The sequence below is a fragment of the Oncorhynchus kisutch genome, linkage group LG15, assembly GCF_002021735.2.
Source record: "Oncorhynchus kisutch isolate 150728-3 linkage group LG15, Okis_V2, whole genome shotgun sequence".
NCBI classification, from domain to species: Eukaryota; Metazoa; Chordata; class Actinopteri; order Salmoniformes; family Salmonidae; genus Oncorhynchus; species Oncorhynchus kisutch.
This window is the reverse complement of record NC_034188.2, coordinates 40,955,085-40,975,923: the sequence shown is the minus strand read 5'-3', so window position 1 is coordinate 40,975,923 and position 20,839 is coordinate 40,955,085. Positions and strand designations below refer to the sequence as shown.

Here is a 20,839-nt window from a genome sequence, read left to right as displayed (position 1 = left end):
ACCCACATTGGGGCTTCACGATGCTTTGTTTTAATTAAACAGTCGGATTCCCCTAATCCGCACCAGTTCTAAGTCAGCTGCTAGGCGCCATCCGAAGTGACCCCACGCGAACAGGGTGGGCGAGCACCGTAGCTGGGGAGATCCGCGAGAAGGGCCTGGTGCGCGTCCAGAGTTGCGATCGACAACCGCCGGACCCAACCCCCCTCCTGCCCGCAAGACGGACACCACTCGGACAAACACTGGCACGCAGCTCATTGTGAGACCACGCACGAGAGACCGCGAGATGGGCTGCACAAAGAACTTCCAACGGTGGCGAATGCTCCCCCAGCTGGCGGCTTGAGCCCAGCCCCACTTCGCACCCCGACCCAGCCCTTAGAGCCAATCCTCATCCCAAAGTTACAGCTCTGACTTGCCAATTTCCCATACCTACATTGCTATAACATTCCAGAGCCTGTTCACCTTGGAGACTTGCTGCGGATGTGGGTACAGCCCGGCTTGAGATTTACACCCTCCCCCGGATTTTCAAGGGCCAGCGAGAGGTCACCGGACGCTGTCGGAACCGCAACGCTTTCCAGGGCTTGGGCTCCTCTCTCGGGGCGAACCCATTCCAGGGTGCCCTGCCCTTCACAAAGAAAAGAGAACTCTCCCAGCTTCTCTGGGATCAGTCGCATTACCGCATTGGACACCTTGCAGCGCCCGTCTTTGTTACGCCCCTGAAAACAGGGGAGAAATAATCACGAGTGATACGGTGTTGTATTCTCAATTTAACGTTTAGTTGAATCAGTTTCACACAAAAGTAACACATTACAAAACAACAGAAAAACCATTATACAAATAACACAGCAAAATATCTTATTAACAACGTACATGTTCATTCACAATCGACATAAAATGGCAGCTACTCTCAGTACGATGCTATTCTTCACTTCAACCGAGCAGGGCTAATATTACTCTCTTCAAACTTAACTCTAACTTCCTCAAAACGTTACTAAGACACACCTTAAACACTCTTGACATGTTAGTGAGTTATAACATTTAAATTACTATTTTTATCATCAATAAAGTACCTGAAAACAGGGGAGAAATAATCACGAGAGTGATACGGTGTTGTATTCTCAATTTAACGTTTAGTTGAATGAGAAAAAGACCGCGATTTTCCCCAGGAATATGGGTGGAGACCAGAGCAATCGATCTCCGGCTCATAGATTAAGAGCATTTCGTAGATCACAGATGAACACTTTTAGGCACTACAAAATCAAGTAATCAATATAACATTTCCACATTACTCTCACAATTCGTACCCTTTGACAGATTTGAACTTTAACACAATTATATGAATGGTATCAATCTTTATCAACTGATACTGAATGCATCTTTTTAACCTTAGATGTTTTAAGATCCTCACATACTATGAACTTACTTATACTTTTTAATGTATAACAGGCTATGACTATTTCCTTTAACCTGTCACATCTTCGCCAGTCCGTGGACATTCTGAAAGTAGTTTGAGGTCATTAGGTCACATGACCAAGGAGCTATAGAAAATCTAAAATGTACCAAATTAAAATCGTGTGAGATGAAAATGGACAAACTAAAGGGTGTGCAATGTGTAGGCCCTCTGAGTGTACATTCTGAACCTTGCTTGAAGTCAGTAGGGCACATGACCAAGGAACTATTGCAATTCGAATGTAAAAAAAGTTTCTACTTAGTTTAAGCTCCCTAACTAATTCAACTAAGAAAACAAAATGCTGCTCACATTTCCACATGTTTATTAGCTTTTGAAAGAGAATAAATGTCCAAATCGTGAAAATAAGACCTGTGCAAATTTTTTCCAACATCATGATACTTTGGAGTCTGTGGCTCAGGTGGTATGAAAGCAATTGAGGTTTGAAAGCGCGAATATCCGTCGAATTTCCCAACCTGAAACTGGCTTTAACTCGGTTTTTGGCATTTATGGATAGATCAGTGATGGGATAAATTCTTAAACTCAAAACGGTGTACTGAATCTCAAAAGATCCAAAACAATTAATCCAGTTTATTGAATAAAATACATGTTCGTGCCAAATGTAATATTCTCTTTGGTAAACCTGTGTGCATACTAACGAAACGCACACATATTCATCAATTCTTAAGGCTATTTATTCGAGAATGAGGTGACAGATTGCGGACATAAACGCAAAAGTTTTAAAAACGTTCCTTTATATACATGTTTATCAACCCCTACACGGAGCATACGTGCTCCAGTACACTGCTCCTTTACGATTAACAGAGTTGCACAAAACAGGAAATGACGTCCATGAGTGCAATAACACAGACGTCCGACTTTACAAATAAGGCAGCTCTTATTCCGCTTGCGACCGAAAGACCAGCTTATTACAGAATGTCAGGTATTGAAGAAACTTCAAATGTTTCGTCAGAATTTCAGGAGGAGAGGAGCGAGGAAGAGGTCGAAGAGGAGATTGGCTATGAAGACCCGTTCCGTTATGTGTTTTACAGGTAGGCTAAGCTAGCTAGTTAGGCTAGCGTTAAGTAGTGTAGCTAGCTGAACCAGTATCTAGACGAGTCCGTGAAGTCAAAGATTCTTCTCTGTGTAGCAATACGTCAATTCCCCCCACTTCACTAGCCGGTGTGAGTTCGCTAATTAACGTTAGCTATTGCTCGCCTTATTCTATACCTGATAGTAAGTTTACAATTAGCTAGGTATTCTTGTTTTCTATCTTTAATTGATTTAAAAGTGATACCTGAAATTCACGTCAATTGAGGTAGGCGCATTGGACGAGACTGAACAGTTGCCCCATTCGCTAATATCTCTATCTCTCTCTCGCCCTCATGTACAGAGACAGGAAAGAATGGGCTGATTTAGAGCCTGTTCCTCAAGATGATGGTCCCAATCCTGTTGTGAAGATTGCCTACTCTGACAAGTGTAAGAAATTAAACTTGGCATATCATTTAAAACCAGCCATCCATATTGTTTTATGTTGTCAATGTCATGCATTTAGCCTACCAAATACAGTTGAATTTGGAAGTTTATATACACCTTAGCCAAATACATTTAAACTAAGTTTTAAACAATTCCATTTAATCATAGTAAAAATTCCCTGTCTTAGGTCAGTTAGGATCACCATTTTATTTTAAGAATGTCAAATGTCAGAATAATGGTAGAGATTTATTTAAGCTTTTATTTCTTTCATCACATTCCCAGTGGGACAGAAGTTTACATACACCCAATTAGTATTTGGTAGCATTGCCTTTAAATTGTTTAACTTGGGTCAAACATTTTGGGTAGTCTTCCACAAGCTTCCCACAATAAGTTGGGTGAATTTTGGCCCTTTCCTCCTGGCAGAGCTGGTGTAACTGAGTCAGGTTTGTAAGGCCTGCTTGCTCACACACGCTATTTCAGTTCTGCCCACAAATGTTCTGTAGGGTTGAGGTCAGGGCTTTGTGATGGCAACTCCAATACCTTGACTTTGTTGTCCTTAAGCCATTTTACCACAACTTTGGAAGTATGCTTGGGGTCATTGTCCATTTGGAAGACCCATTTGCGATCAAGCTTTGACTTTCTTCAATATATGCAAATTTTTTCCCCTCTTGATGCCATCCATTTTGTGAAGTGCACCAGTCCCTCCTGCAGCAAATAACCCCCACAGCATGATGCTGCCACCCCTGTGCTTCACGGTTGGGATGGTGTTCTTCAGCTTGCAAGCGTCCCCCTTTTTCCTCCAAACATAACAATGGTCATTATGGCCAAAACGTTATATTTTTGTTTCATCAGACCAGAGGACATTTCTCCCAAAAGTATGATCTTTGTCCCCGTGTGCAGTTGCAAACCGTAGTCTGGCTTTTTTATTGTGGTTTTGGAGCAGTGGCTTCTTCCTTGCTGAGCGGTCTTTCAGGTAATGTCGATATAGGACTCGTTTTTACTGTGGATATAGATACTTTTGTACCCGTTTCCTCCAGGATCTTCACAAGGTCCTTTGCTGTTGTTCTGGGATTGATTTGCACTTATTGCACCAAAGTACATTCATCTCTAGGAGACAGAACACCGCTCCTTCCTGAGCGGTATGATGGCTGTGTGGTCCCATGGCGTTTATACTTATGTACTATTGCTTGTACAAATGAACGCGGTACCTTCAGGCGTTTGGAAATGCTCCCAATGATGAACCAGACTTGCGGAGGTCTCCAATTTGTTTTCTGAGGTCTTGGCTAATTTCTTTTGATTTTCCCCTGATGTCAAGCAAAGAGGCACTGACTTTAAAGGTAGGCCTTGAAATCCTTCCACAGGTACACATCCAATTGACACAAATTATGTCAATCAGCCTATCAGAAGCTTCTAAAGCCATGACACAATTTTCTGGAATTTTCCAAGCTGTTTAACGGCGTAGTCAACTTAGTGTATGTAAATTCTGACCCACGAATTGTGATACAGTGAAATAATCTGTCTGTGAACAATTGTTGGAAAAATGACTTGTCATGCACAACGTAGATGTCCTAACCGACTTGCCAAAACTATAGTTTGTTAACAAGAAATTTGTGGATCGTTTGAAACACTTAGGTTTCATTAACTTGTTTATGTGAACTTCAACTGTATCTCTGAAGTCACTTTAAATTATTTCACTTTGCATCAGAAACTTTACATTTCACACGTAACCAAACATGTTACATTTGTCTCCAATAGTCACAGATGTGTATGACTATTTCCGAGCGTTACTGAAGAATGATGAAAAAAGTGACCGGGCACTCTTGCTGACAGCTGAAGCCATTGAGCTGAATGCTGCAAATTACACTGTATGGTAAGCACTGTATGTATACACTGTATGGTATGATTTATGAACAGAACAGTGGAAAACCAATTATGTGCAAGATCATACAGAAAGGGTGAACTCTCTCCATTTTGTGTATGTGAAGGCACTACCGGCGAGTGTTACTGCAGGCCCTGGAGAAGGACCTAAGAGAGGAGATGAGGTACATCACAACCATCATCGAGGATCAGCCCAAAAACTACCAAGTCTGGTGAGCTTTGCCAATCCAGTGTCACGACCATAGTTGATTTTCGAAGAAGCAGACTAAACTCTATGGGCCTTTAAGAACCTAATTTATGTCAAATATTGTGTACTATACTGTTAAAGAAATTAACAAATGTGACTGGATGACAACATCAGGCTGTTTGTCTCCAACATTTGGTTGTGAGCATAAAGACACATTTCTGTTCTCTGCAAGTTGGACAATAAAGTTCTTATTTTTCTTCTTCGGTTCTGCAAAGACTTAACCGTCTACTCCATATCCTAGGCACCATAGACGAATGGTGGTGGAGTGGCTGAACGACCCCTCAGAGGAACTGGAGTTCATTGCAGAGATCTTAAGTCAGGACGCTAAGAACTACCATGCCTGGCAGCATAGACAGTGGGTCATCAAGGTATGAGCCTCAACAACCAGGCTTCTTTTGTAACCGATGGTGAATTGTTAGCTAGTTATCTGTGTGTGCGCTAGTAGCGGCCATCGTGCAAGTGACATCTCCTGCCCTGAGACTTAAAATCGTTGTCCTGGACCTAGCTGAACCTTTGCTTGCACGTTGGCTTTTCTGGGTCTATGGTATTAACGGTGCTTCTTGAGCAAGAAGTGTTGTTCTGCAGAGTGTCTCTGGTTAAGCCCAGTTTGGGTTAGGGACTAGTGGCTCTGTTACACATTCAAAATCACATACCTTCTAATGAGGCAGAGTGTATATTGGGCTCCTGAGTGGTGGAACGGTCTAAGGCACTGCATCTCAGTGCTAGAGGCATCCCTACAGACACCCTGGTTCGAATCCAGGCTGTAACACAATTGGTTGTGATTGAGAGTCCCAATAGGTTAATGCACAATTGGCCCAGCGCCGGGTTTGTCCGGTGTAGGCTGTCATTGTAAATAAGAATTTGTTCTTAATTAACCTCTACGGTATCGATGTCCCTATACCGGAACGGTTGAGCTAATGTGCACTAATGTGATTAGCGTGATGTTGTAAGTAACGGAAAACTTTCCAGGGCATAGACATGTCTTATGTGGGCAGAAAGCTTAACTTATTGTAAATCTAACTACACTGTCCAATTTACAGTAGCTATTACAGTGAAAAAATACCAAGCTATTGTTTGAGGAGAGTGCACAAAAACAACTTTTATCACGGCAACTGGTTTGATACATGAAACCAAACAACATTGATTACCAATTTATTTTTGCAGGTCTGTGTAAATGAAGTCCCATTTGAATTCTGCCACCAAACAGACTCTCTAGCTCTCTGAAATGGGCTGCGTTTATTATATCACTGTGCAGTTTTATTTTAATACAGTTGTGTGATTGAATCGATGTATTGTCTTGGAAAGTATCTAGTAGCGGATGGATCAAAAATATGATATCAGAATAAATGGTGATATCTGAACAAGAAAATCCTTTATGTGCGGTAAATATTAATCACAAATCTGAATGGACACATGCCATTGGAATACACAATAGCAAGGACAATGGTGTGTTTGTCTGTCAGTACTAAATAAGTGTACTCCAGAAGTACAAGATGTGGGACAGTGTGTCTGTACTAAGTTAATTTGTGTGTGTCAGTACTAAAGTGTTATATTTTCTAGGAGTATAAGCTCTGGGACAGTGAGCTGGAGTATGTGGAGCAGTTATTGGAGGAAGATGTGAGGAACAACTCGGCATGGAACCAGCGGCACTACATCATCTCCCACACGACAGGCTACTCAGACCCAGCCATACTCAACAGAGAAGTGCAGTACGTACTTGCTCTCCTTACAAACCGTATCTCATGTCAGCCCCACAAACTGCCCCAGAAAATGAAAATGGGAAAGGCTTGGTCCAGAAACAACCTCCTAGCCGCTGCCCACTTGGCACTTCATCCTTCAAGCACCTACCCACTCCATATATCTAAAAGGATGAGATGGGTATGAGCAGCATGATTGTAACTCCACCTTGCCCTCTGATAGGCTTGGTAGGAGTTTAACCGGCATTAAACCTATCAAACCCTTTTTGGATTTCCGTGGGTAAGGGATTGTTTTTGAAAATGCGGTAGGTCTTGTTTCTGGATTGGGCACAGTTATCAAGTGTGCTATATCAAACAAATATGTGATAAATGTGTTCTCCTTTTTGTCTTTTTTAAGGTACAGTCTCAAACAGATTAAGAAGGCTCCCCACAATGAAAGTGTGTGGAACTATTTAAAAGGGTAAGCGTCATAGGATTCATTCAGTAGGGAATAAAATCCTACTTACTTTCGGAGTCTACAACGTTATAGGTAATAACACACTTGCCTTGCAGTTTCTATCCTCCACCAGCAGATGTCAGAAGTCACCATGTTTTTTTTAGTTTGACGGGGGTCTGCAACCTTTGATTGGAAGAGCCCTTTTTTCCACACAACAAAAAGTGTTGAGAGCCGCACAAGAAATGTGAGCCTTTTCAAGCCAATAGCGGCAATATCATATATTCAGCACCACGGATAACAGTCAGATCAAATTACCATGAAATCTGACGTTCAGGTTCACAGAGCAGTGGACACAGAGCGGCTGTCTGGTGAAGGTGTAGAGAATCAATCTCGTGAACATACAGTAAATATGCTACAGGAGTGATGTTTTTTTTGACTTGGAAAAACAGTCTGGACAACACCCTGTCATTCTCTGCAAATCTCAAAGCAAGGACTCGCTCCTGCAGGTCCATGCTCTACACAACATCTGTAGAGTACGACCCTTCTTCACACAGGAAGTGGCGCAGGTCCTAATCCAGGCACTTGTCATCTCCCGTCTGGACTACTGCAACTGGCTGTTGGCTGGGCTCCCCGCTCATGCAATCAAACCCCTGCAATTTATCCTGAACACCACAGCCTAGTGTTCAACCTTCCCAAGTTCTCCCATGTCACCCTTGCTCCTCCGCACACTCCATTGGCTTCCAGTTGACGCTTTCATCCACTACAACATCATGGTACTTTGCTATGGAGCAGCAAGAGGAACTGCCCCTTCCTACCTTCAGGCTATGCTCAAAACCTACACCCCAACCTGTGTAATAGGGATGATTTATTTTCTCCAATCTACCAAGTTTCAATACCGGGAATAATTCATATTTATCACGAGAATCCCGGGAAATATCGCAAAAAATCGGAAGTGCCTATTTAAAGTGTTTAAAACCAAGATATGGCCACTATGCCAGGGTTCTCCCCAAATAGGCTTGGCTGCGGCACTATGTGAAGATTTCATAGCAAATTAAACTGATATTTACTAATGATAGAGTAACTGTTTGATCAGGAATGATGTGAATTGCCAAACAGACGGTTCACAAATTCAGAGCGTTATCATGTTCCTCATTTCAAGGCATTTCAGCAGTAAGCCATCTCGACACAGAGCGCACCCAGAGTATAGCGTTGTCGAATCATACATACTTTAACTGCAGTCAAACAAAAGTCAAATGTCCAAAGTTTCTAAGCTTGATAGATAACCTTGTTCAAAGAATGACAGAATATCTCCTATATTTTGGCCAAATCGAGATGTTTATACAGATAGCAGGTCAGTTCTTGAATAACGGTCAGATGAAGAATGGAAGTAGTTTTAAATATCAAGGTATCTTAACTGGGACTAACTCTGTTGAAAAATAAATATCAATATCTACGCTCATACCGTATGTGGATCACACGTTCTCTACCGAAGCGCTCATGTGGGCAGCAAGTACGAGAAGTGAGAGAAATGTTAGACCTCTATTTTGACATGCATAGACGCGAGATGTGCTTTGATAATGTAACCTATGGATTACAGAAGAAAGTTAGGAATTTTCAAGCAAGACAAGAGTCAGGATTTTGGGTTTCAGTGGGATTGGGACTGGATAGGAAAATAGCCTAGGCTCTAGGACAGGAGAAGATAACAATTCAGTGGCATGACAGAAAATTGTCTGTGACCGAGATGCCTATGTAGTGAATTGTGCATAGGCCTATCAGAGGCACACGCTATTTTATAGGCTGCCCATCTTCCCAAAAAATCTGAAACCCTACCTCTTCAAAGTGTATTTTAAATAATCCCACTGCACCCCCCCTCCAGAAAAAGATTTAAGTGAAGACTTGTCTTCCCCCCACCAACCCGCTAGCACTGACTTTGCTGATAGCTACTTTGAGAAAAAATGCTGCAGTGATTAATTGAAAATCCCATATCAAGCGCCACAAGAAATTCTATAATGAAACACAGATGCATGTATTGTTATGCAAACGGGTTGATTATAATCAATATTTATTATACTGCTTTAACTAAAGTGTTTAAAAACAGAATAAAATAAAAGTAAGATGAGGTTTTAACACTTATTGTCCTGTATATTGTAACGTCGCCCATCTCAGATAAGGGCTGTTTCAGTGAAGTATTACTGCCCACATGAGTCATGAGCCACAGTAAAATTCAACGACTTGCTAACTAACATCAGGTCGCTAATGGCCTGGTTCCCCGCGCTCTATTGTCCCTCTAACCACTCTGACATCAATGCAAATGCAATCGAAAATCACATCAAACACTTGTCATCAAAACAGTAGTAAGCCTATAATACTTAAAAATATAATAAAAACTCATTGTGATGATCAATTTGAAGAAAGTTGAAACTGTGTAAATGGTTGTTGTGGATGTTGTTTCAAAGCCTAACAACGAAATGGACAGTGCTTTCTAAGGTGACGATTAATTCAGAACACCAATATACATATTCAAGTTTATGTATAGGCAAATGAGCCCAGGCTAAATGAAAAACCTGGATTCAAATTATGATTGTGCTTTTATACAATACACAGCCGACTGCATTATGCATGGAAGAAAACATCAAGCAAAATCGATTTAAGATGTCTTTGGGCCATACTTGGTCTAGCCCAGGTATTCCCAAACTGGGTTACGCTCAATGCCGTCGGGGTTACGCCAAATAAAACCGTCCATTTTATTTTCCGACGGGGCTATACATTTGGGTGAGGTTTTTTCCTTGCCTGGGTAGCCTTGTTTCACTGCCAAAAATAAAATGAAGCCATCTAGTGTTCAGCTAAATAACAACACAATGTTAAATACAGGTAGCCGAGTCAAATAATTAACATCCAATCACATTAACCGAATTCCACTAACGGTCCCTTATGTAGCCAAACGTAGCTTCTACTCATAACGTTTGCTCGAAAATGGATAAATGGTTAAAAAAAAAGTAAGGCCTGCATCCATAGAGGCACATACCAGCTCTACTGGTAGTACTGCTACTACCAGCAGTACTACACCTGCACCTGTCGACAACACAAGATGTTCTGCTTCCACATGCACATCCAATGCTAGCCTCCGTAATTCTGTTTGTTGTTAGCCCAGCTAGCATGGGCACTGACAGTTGTGAATCTGATGCAGCCGAAGAGCTACTGCCCCCTTACCCGGGAAAGCACTGAACTACAGACAGGGATGTTGGATCATCGAAGAGGCGCAAATATGATGAGAACTGCATTGATTTGGGGTTCACTTTTATATTGGGAGTAGTGCCTTTCCTCAGGTACAGTACTTTTGCACATAACACACTCGATGAAACCTTCACTCATGTGCAGACATTTAGAAACAAATCATGCCCATTTGGAGAGAAAAAAAGCCATGGGAGTTTTTTGAGCGAAAATTAAGCTGAATTTTGAGTAGTACGACGGGTATAAAAGCAAGAGACCATTTTTAATAAGAAGGGGCTAGAAGCGTCTTATATGGTGAGCTACCTTGGCTAGGACAGGCAAGCCCCATACTATTGTGGAGGACTTAATTCTTCCTGCTGCCATGGATATGGCTGGGACAATGTTGGGGGGAAAAGGCCCAAAAAACTATACAGACAATGCCTTCATCAAACAACACTGTTTCACGAAGCATCAGTGACATGGCAGGAGATGTTTTGAAACAATTACTGCTTGCATACAAACCAGTGAATTCTATGCCTTACAGCTGGATGAGTCAACAGACCTGGCGGGCCTGGCACAGCTCCTGGTATATGTCCGTTACATTTATGGTGCCAAGGGAATGCATGACCGCTTGAAAGATGTTTTGGATACTACAGTGAAAATGGTTAACTTTGTTAAAGCAAGGCCCCTGAACTCGTGTATTTTCTGCACTATGCAACGATATGGTGCGCTTGTTATCAAGGGGAAAAGTATTGACACTTTTTTTTACATTGAGAGATGAGCTTAAAGTTTTCTTTACTGACCACAATTTTCACTTGTCTGACCATTTGCATGATGACGAGTTTCTCACACGACTGGCCTATCTGTGTGACGTTTTTTCTCATCTGAATGATCTGAATCTAGGAGTCTTACAGGGACTCTGCAACTATATTCAATGTGCGGGACAAAATTGAGGCTATGATTTAAGAAGTTGGAGCTCTTCTCTGTCTACATCTGAACAAGAGTCATCGAAATTGCAACAAGCGGTTCTGTAATCTTGCGGTCAGCGTATCTTGCCTTGGCAAATCACGCTGTTAAAACACTGATGCCCTTTGCAACCACCTACCTAGGTGAGAGTGGATTCTCGGTCCTCACTAGCATGGAAACTAAATACAGGCACAAACTGTGTGGAAAAAGATTTTTAAGACTCTCCAATACAACCCAACATTGCAGAGTTATGTGCATCCTTTCAAGCACACCCTTTTCATTAACCTGTGGGGAGTTATCCACCATTTTTGATGAACAAATACGGTTCTATATGTAAGATGGTTACGTAAAGAGCAAAGTAACTGATTATTATTATTTGTGCCCAGATCCTATAAGAGCTCTTTGTCACAACCCGGCTCGTGGGAAGTGACAAACTCACACTCATTCGTATGTTTAATACATGTATCGTATAGTGTGTGTGTGGCAGGCTTACAATGATGGCAAAAAAACTATATTTGAGAGTGCGCTGACCCTTGTGCTAGATGGGGGTACGCAGCTGGAGGTTCAATGTTTGAAGGGGTACGGGACTATAAAAAGTTTGGGAACCACTGGTCTAGCCTATACTCTAAAATTAAACAAATTCAAGTAATCGCCTTTGAACTGTATTATGCATAGTGGACATGTGCTCCAAAATTTGGGAGATAACGTAAAGCCCTAGGAGATGCTGTTGGTTCACTGATTGTGCAGGGCAGCTGACAGTTAGCCTACATTTAGTGAATTTGATTTTGAATAGCCTAGTAATAGGGCATTTAAAAAAAAAAAAAATTTAAGTTAATTGGGTGACATTTACCTTTTAGATATACAGAATCTCACCACCATGCGTTTCCATCTCCTCCTTGATTCCTTTCTCGAACGCACCGACTGGCTGTCAACTGTTTAGTGAAATATGTTTAGTTGCGATTTTTTTTTTTTACTGTTAATGTTACTGAACAGATTATGCTTTGTTTCCAAAATGTAAGCAATAGGTAGGTGCAGGAACAAGTTTAGAGAGCCCATAGCATACAGAGTTTGGGCTGAATATCACCCGTCTGACAGCGAGACAATGCACCTCGAGCCGTGGTTGATGCAGTGGCGTAAATTAAGTGTGCTTATATTTATTTCTAAAGCACATGCATGCTCCGCTATAACACCGAAGTAGTCTACAAAACGGTCCCGCGGGAAAGCGCACGGCCTCCCTTCGCTATTTGAGTGCGTACAAATGACATGCATTTCCTCTGTCCCTGCCCATTTCATAATGGCCCATTTCAAAAAAAAAAAAAATATGTTTACGTATTAGTAAAAACAAGATTCAATTGAGAGTAGTCTGATGGCGCACTTTTTTTGCTACTTTTTCAAATCATCAATAGCCTACAGTCATACCATTCAGCCCATATGTTTCGATTTCTAAGGTTTATATCATTCTCAACTAATGTTGTCAAAACTCTAAATATAGCATATAGGACTTGTTTCAAATAATCACTTTTATGCTCAACACAGCCACTTCATATGTGGACTTGCTCCATAAGGGGAGAAATAAACGTTCCATTTTATTCAGCTAAGTTATATTCTATTCTTACTATAAAAAAATGGCACAGCACTTAAGCATTTCTTGTCAGCTAAATTAACATGTCTACAGCCTATGGCATGGAGCATAGCCAGATAACATAGGTCTACTGTAGAGAGGCACAAGGGGAGGTTGAAGAGCCACATGTGGCTTTACCACCTGGTTCCCGACATGGTTTAGGAGCTCTGGATAGGAATACTGCTTTTGCGGAGTTGGTCAACGCTTTTCACACCCCTCTCTCCCCCCTTTCCCCCACCCCCAGGATTCTACAGGACCTGGGCCTGTCATCCCACCCAGGTCTCCTGGAGCAGATTCTGGAGCTTAAGGAGACCCACTGCTCGCCCTACTTGTTGGGCTTCCTGGTGGACATCTACGAGGACTTCCTGGAGAACACCTTGGAACACCACGAGGAAGTCCTCAGTAAGGCTCTGGAGGTGAGCAGCACTAGGATCTATCTGGGCTAGTTTAGCACATTGTCCTACTAGACTTAAAGGGATAATTCAGCATGGGGACCTATCTGATTTTAAAAGAAGAGTTCAACATGGGGACTTCTCCCACTTCAAAGGATAGTTCAGCACATGGACCAAATGTATGGGAAAATGGGCACTATCTTATTTGGTATTACTCTAGAGTTGGGATTATACTGCTTTAAACTAATTTAGAGACATATGGTGGCAGAAGTGGGATTGTGCAAAGTCTTTAGACTTTGAAAGTCTCAGCTGAAAGTCATTTCCTGGAGGATGCGACGGGAGTGCACATTATTTATTTTAGCCCACCAGTAACACGCTTGATTAAACTAAACACCAAGCTTTGATGAGTTGAAAGAAATGTGCTAGCGCTCGGCACAAACAGAAATGTCCACATTTCATCTTGGGGATCCCCTCAGGAATGCACTGGGAAACTGGTGTAGATGCTGAAGAACTTGGCAACAATGTGCAGAGAATGGAAATTGTGTCTTCTACCATAGCCGAGACGTCTCCTTCCTTTGTTTACCTCGAGTGTAAAACATTGAGAGTCAATCAGTGTAGAGCAGCCCTCGCACAAAGAGTTCAAGGCTGAGGAACAAGGAAAATCAGTCGGAATTATTCAACAAGTCGGATTTGAAAACGCTTTATCCTATCGCACCGGATCTCTTGCATGTTATTCCAAGTCTCCAATGACAATCTCCCTGGCAGTGTGAGTGACAGATCGTATGTTGCCTCTATTTTCGGCAACTAAATGCTAGGCTGTCTGTCGGAGTTAATTGGGTTTCTTGGGAAGTGTTTTATTTATTTTTTAATTGCTGCTGTTTTCAACTGTAAAAAAAAAAAACAACACACAATTAAAACGTGTCTATGCTTATAATCATCAACATGGGCGTTGTCTGTCAGAAAAGGCACTACAGGAGCTCTGATGCATATTTGAGTCTCCACTACTCAGAAATGCATGCAGCAGTAAGGGATTTCATTCAATTGGTTGTTGAAAATGAGATTCTCTTAGTTTTCCTCTTTATTTACTTAGAAAATAGATGTTTCGCAACACTAGTGCATTTGTGAGAAGTGTAAAAGGTATGTTGAGGAGCCACTAGCCAACTACTTCACTACCAGTACTTCTACCATGGCTATGTTAGCTGTGGTAATAGATCATTTGATTTGCACATAAGCGAACAAGCAAGTGTTAGCAAATCAGCCCAAAGTTCCAAACCCTTGGGTTGCAAGACTATGCAAAAAGAAACATTTTGATTTGGCTTTTAAATTTTTATTTGCATTAAAGTGAATTATCTGGTTTCACCCCACACAATATCAATTATTCCTTTAATATTTCTGCTCTGTTTAAATAGATATCTTGTCCATCTCTCGTCCTTTGCACCTTTAATCCTGCTATATCCATAACCCTCTCTCTCTCTCCCCAGCTCTGTGAGCTCCTGGCCCGTGAGAAGGACACCATCCGGAGGGAGTACTGGAGCTACGTGGGCCGCTCCCTGCAGACTAAATACGGCTCCAGTGACTCCTCTACCACCACCAGCGCCCCAGGAATTGACCCAGGATCAGCCTCAGGCTCCGTTCACCAGGAGACACCCTGCAGTAGCTGAGGGAAGACATAGAACTCAATGGGAGTCAAGGGAGCAACCGCTTTTAACCAGCCCAAGTTTGTTTGGCAATAGCATTACCACATAAAAGGAGATATTTAACAAAATAAATACTTGTAACTTACTGTAAAAGAGGTAACTCACTCCAGATAAGTGTTATGAGATTGGGTTGGATCATCCCTGGATTTCCAAATATGGACAGCTGCTGTCATTGTCATGTATTGAAGTTTATAGCCATAGTTGAGCTAGATTGGATGTTGATTACGCAAGTGTGGTAACGAGTCATTACTGTGAAATTAGGCTCGTTTTGGATTTGTTCTGCTACGCAGTACACAGGAACACTGTAGCTTAGAAGCCGTTAAGCCATTAACAAATCTCTGTGTAGATTCATATTGATGACGTTGCCAAAACACTGTATAACCAGACTCGGCATTGCTGTAGGCTACAGAGTCTTTTGTACGCTAGAACTAATTATGATTATTCTAAACTGGATGTTTTGCCCTTGTCTTTTTTTTTCTCGATTCCAACACACGTGCCTCATTCTAACATACCTACTTTTCAGTCTTTTTCGTCCACTCTACTTGGCATAATGGGCCTGTGTTTTGAGTTCAGCCAGTAATCGTCTCATCTGGATTCGCTCCCACTAACGAGTGAGCTGAATAAAACACATCCACTCATTGAACAACCATTTCACCGTATTAGCAGTTAGCCACTGAGCTAAAATACATTAACCAGGGATTGTTTTTGGTCATTTGGAAATTACACATCGGAAGCATGACTCAATCGCAACGTCTTCCCCAAATGAAATTGGCCCCGTGTTGCGAAACACAATTATTATTTTTTTTAACTTTGCTTCGACTAATTTATAGCTGATAGATTTGGAGGGGGAAAACCGTATCATCTTAAATCACTGGGCTAAAAGAGTCAAATCACAATTAAATGGAACAGCATGAGGTTAGCTTCCAGGCTTTCTTGTTAATTGATTCTGGAGCCATTGCATCCATCTCTGCAGCTCCAGAGGCCATAAAAGGACCGTTGGATCAAGTCATTGGATAGCTGAGAGTGGGAGTACCCTTCATGGGACTGTTTCACTGGGCCAGCTATGGAAAGTCCAGTCATCACAAGATATGAAGGGTTGACCTTTTTGAAATGGATAACTGTATATGGTTCCATAACAATGTATGGCTTTTACACTGCTGTAAGTGCAACGTGTATTTCAATGCAGACATTTTTCAACAGACAAATAAATAAAAAACGTATTCAGTCAGGAGCATTGTGAAATCATGAAGACTTAGGATACATACGACAAGTCTTACAGTACAATGCATTATAACCATATAATGAATTTTACCTGTTGGATTTAATCAAAATGTTACTCGCATCAGTTGTGCTGATTCTCTAATTCCTCCCAGTCGCATCAGTATTTACGGAGCATAAATAATTGGGCAGAATGTAATCAGATCTCATAAATGCCGGACTGTCTAGGGAGTCAGCCAGACAACCTAGTGTCCATTAGCACACGCCACGCTGATTAGCAAGATTATAGGCATATTATCTATATTGACAAGATAGCTGAGTGAATACTCTAACAATGTAAATAAATGTCATCAATGATTGAAGGCAGGTGAGATCTGGTGGGACCATTCTAGCCAATGAGAGATTAGATTTATATTTTTTATTTCACCTTTACTTAACCAGGTAGGCAAGTTGAGAACAAGTTCTCATTTACAATTGCGACCTGGCCAAGATAAAGCGAAGCAGTTCAACACATAGTTACACATGGAGTAAAACAAACATACAGTCAATAATACAGTAGAAAAATAAGTCTATATACAATGTGAGCAAGTGAGGTGAGGGCAAAAAAAGGCCATGGCGGTAAAGTAAATACAATATAGCAAGTAAAACACTGGAATGGTTGATTTGCAGTGGAAGAATGTGCAAAGTAAAGAGAGAAATAATGGGGTGCAAAGGAGCAAAATAAATACAGGCGGGGGAGAGGTAGTTGTTTGGGATAAATTATAGATGGGCTATGTACAGGTGCAGTAATCTGTGAGCTGCTCTGACAGCTGGTGCTTAAAGCTAGTGATGGAGATAAGTGTTTCCCGTTTCAGAGATTTTTGTAGTTCGTTCCAGTCATTGGCAGCAGCGAACTGGAAGGAGAGGCGGCCAAAGGAAGAATTGGTTTTGGGGGTGACCAGAGAGATAAACCTGCTGGAGCGCGTACTACAGGTGCGTGCTGCTATGGTGACCAGCGAGCTGAGATAAGGGGGGACTTTACCTAGCAGGGTCTTGTAGATGACCTGGAGCCAGTGGGTTTGGCGACGAGTATGAAGCGAGGACCAGCCAACGAGAGAGTACATAGCATAGCGTAGAAGGTATGGTGGGATTCGAATGGTTGGTAATCTGTTTGTTGACTTGGCTTTCGAAGACCTTAGAAAGGCAGGGTAGGATAGATATAGGTCTGTAGCAGTTTGGGTCAAGAGTGCCCCCCCTTTGAAGAGGGGGATGACCGCAGCTGCTTTCCAATCTGGGAATCTCAGACGACATGAGAGGTTGAACAGGCTAGTAATAGGGGTGGCAACAATTTCGGCAGATAATTTTAGAAAGAAAGGGTCCAGATTGTCTAGCCCGGCTGATTTGTAGGGGTCCAGATTTTGCAGCTCTTTCAGGTCATCAGCTGGCTGGATTTGGGAGAAGGAGAAATGGGGAAGGCTTAGGCGAGTTGCTGTGGGGGGTGCAGTACTGTGCAGTACTGTTGACCAGGGTAGGGTAAGCATGGCTAGCCGTAGAAAAATGCTTATTGAAATTCTCAATTATAGTGGATTTATCGGTGGTGACCGTGTTTTCTATCTTCAGTGCAGTGGGAAGCTGGGAGGAGGTGTTCTTATTCTCCATGGACTTTATAGTGTCCCAGATCTTTTTTTGAGTTTGTGTTGCAGGAAGCACATTTCTGCTTGAAAAACTAGCCTTGGCTTTTCTAACTGCCTGTGTATATTGGTTTCTAGCTTCCCTGAAAAGTTGCATATCACGGGGGCTGTTTGATGCTAATGCAGAACGCTATAGGATGTTTTTGTGTTGGTTAAGAGCAGTCAGGTCTGGAGAGAACCAAGGGCTATATCTGTTCCTGGTTCTAAATTTCTTGAATGGGGGATGCTTATTTAAGATGGTGATAATCAGGCATCCTCTACTGACGGAATGAGATCAATATCCTTCCAGGATACCCCGGCCAGGTCGATTAGAAAGGCCTGCTCACTGAAGTGTTTCAGGGAGCATTTGACAGTGATGAGTGGAGGTCGTTTGACCACTGACCCATTACGGATGCAGGCAATGAGGCAGTGATCGCTGAGATCTTGGTTGAAAACAGCAGAGGTGTATTTAGAGGGCAAGTAGGTTAGGATGATATCTGAGCGTACCCATGTTTACGGCTTTGGGGTGGTACCTGGTAGGTTCATTGATCATTTGTGTGAGATTGAGGGCATCAAGCTTAGATTGTAGGATGGCTGGGGTGTTATGTATGTTCCAGTTTAGGTCGCCTAGCAGCACGAGCTCTGAAGATAGATGGGGGGCAGGCGGCAACAGTGATAGACTTGTTTTTAGAGAGGTGGATTTTACCTGGATAATAGGACAGAACCTGGATAATAGGACAGAACTCTGCAGGCTATCTTTGCAGTAGATTGCAAAACTGCCCCCTTTGGCCGTTCTATCTTGTCTGAAAATGTTGCCGAATTTTTGGTGGTCTTCCTAAGCCAGGATTCAGACACGGCTAGAACATCCGGGTTGGCAGAGTGTGCTAAAGCAGTGAATAAAACAAACTTAGGGAGGAGGCTTCTGATGTTAACATGCATGAAACCAAGGCTATTACGGTTACAGAAGTCATCAAAAGAGAGCGCCTGGAGAATAGGAGTGGAGCTAGGCACTGCAGGGCCTGGATTCACCTCTACATCACCAGAGGAACAGAGGAGGAGTAGGATAAGGGTACAGCTAAAAGCTATAAGAATTGGTTGTCTAGAACGTCTGGAACAGAGAGTAAAAGGAGGTTTCTGGGGGCGATGAAATAGCTTCAAGGTATAATGTACAGACAAGGGTATGGTAGGATGTGAATACAGTGGAGGTAAACCTAGGTATTGAGTGATGATGAGAGATATTGTCTCTAGAAATATCATTGAAACCAGGTGATGTCATCGCATGTGTGGGTGTTGGAACAGAAAGGTTGGATAAGGTATAATGAGCAGGGCTAGAGGCTCTACAGTGAAATAAGCCAATAAACCATAGCCAGATATGCGTGTGAACAACAGATGCAATATTCAATCTGTAAAGCTGCTTACAGATTCCACGATAGAAATGTAAAGGTAATTTCCGATTGAGCCGACATATGCAGTATTTACCGTGAATGCAGTCTCTGCTAAAGCAGGAACATTGCTTCAAACTTCAATCACACTGTAAAGGAGAAGTTCCACGATGCGGATTGAATAGAGCCTCGTTTCTCAAAGTTGTCGGGAATGCCACATGCATCCACATATAGTGAATTGCAAAAGTATTCACACCCCTTCTATATTTTTGTAATATACCAATTGATACTGAAAAGGAGATGAATATGTGTGTATTTATATGGCTTTCCTTCATTGATCCCAAATATTCTGAACTGTTCTCTCCATATATTCTAGTGAGTCTGTTGAGAAAATTAAAGTTACACCAAATTTAAAGGGATGGCTTTTGATAAATGTCCTGAAAACCCCAATGAATGAAAACTCTGTTGGCCAGCAAGTTGGCCGGTTTTCAGCAGATTTAATTACGTTTATTCAGCATGCGCAGGGGGACCATGCCGGCAAAGCCCGTTACGCACCTGCATAATGGCTGAATACCAACTACTGAGAAGAGTGTAAGAAAGGCAGGTAGAAAAGGCTGAATAAGTCTGAATCGGTCCCTGTGTGAAACGAGATCGTTAAGTTTGTGTTTATTGAGAAGTGTTTCTGTGGGAGAGGACATTTTGAACTGAGACACATGGAATCGTCCAAATACTCCAGGAACATTCTCTACTTCAACCGTGACTCACTCTAATGTACTAACTTTCTACAGGGTAAACTGCGAGAGGTCAATATGCAATGATATTAAACAGTGAGTCATAACCCAAGCTAAACAAACATACTGCACACGTCTCAGGCCTGGCGCCTTGCAGTGATCGAAATGCATAACTGGGAATCCCAATTGTTCTCAGACATGGCTCTCTAAGACAATTTACAATAGACTAGCGACCCATTATTCTGTAAGACAGAGGATGGATGGAAAGTAATTTTCTGTTTAGCCCCTCCCATCTTTAAGCTAACACACACAGCCCACTTCCTCCCTGCTACATGACCAAGTCTCCCACCCAAAGCGGTCCTGATAATCTCCATTGGTATAACAAGATGTCACAGAGGTGGCAGCCCTGGCTATTAGCTCCATGTCGGTCTCCCATGTGTTCACGGAAGCCTAGGAGGGATTGGCTCGGGTGCTGACAACTCCATTACATGGGCCCTCTCCTCTGTCTATCTCACTCCTTCACACTCACCTCCAGACACTCTGGGACTCACAGCAGGGCATCTTTATACCTCTCCCATCTCTCTTCTCTCCCTAATGGATACAGGTTGTAGGCTCTGGCATCTTGAACTCTCCGCCTTTCTCCATCTGTTTCTCTTTCTACCCCCCTCCATCTACCCTCTCTCTCACTCTGCTTCCCTTCCTCGATTCTGATGATCTGTTCTAGCATGAGAGCGGATAAAATAAGAAGGCATGTTGCACAGCCTCATCAGGACTGTGACTGCTCAGCATTCAGAC

General features: G+C 42.3%; 1 protein-coding gene across 1 annotated transcript; it reads left to right on the top strand.

The window, feature by feature from the left end:
• The first annotated feature begins 2,287 nt into the window (after nucleotides 1–2,287).
• Nucleotides 2,288–16,293, top strand: LOC109905298 (protein farnesyltransferase/geranylgeranyltransferase type-1 subunit alpha-like). Its single transcript, XM_020502591.2, has 9 exons — nucleotides 2,288–2,496; nucleotides 2,838–2,923; nucleotides 4,676–4,790; nucleotides 4,906–5,010; nucleotides 5,287–5,413; nucleotides 6,606–6,754; nucleotides 7,140–7,202; nucleotides 13,220–13,391; nucleotides 14,849–16,293. Exons 1-9 carry the CDS (start codon nucleotides 2,288–2,290, stop codon nucleotides 15,026–15,028), a joined length of 1,206 nt encoding a protein of 401 aa, XP_020358180.2. The 3' UTR covers nucleotides 15,029–16,293.
• The last annotated feature ends 4,546 nt before the right edge of the window (nucleotides 16,294–20,839 follow it).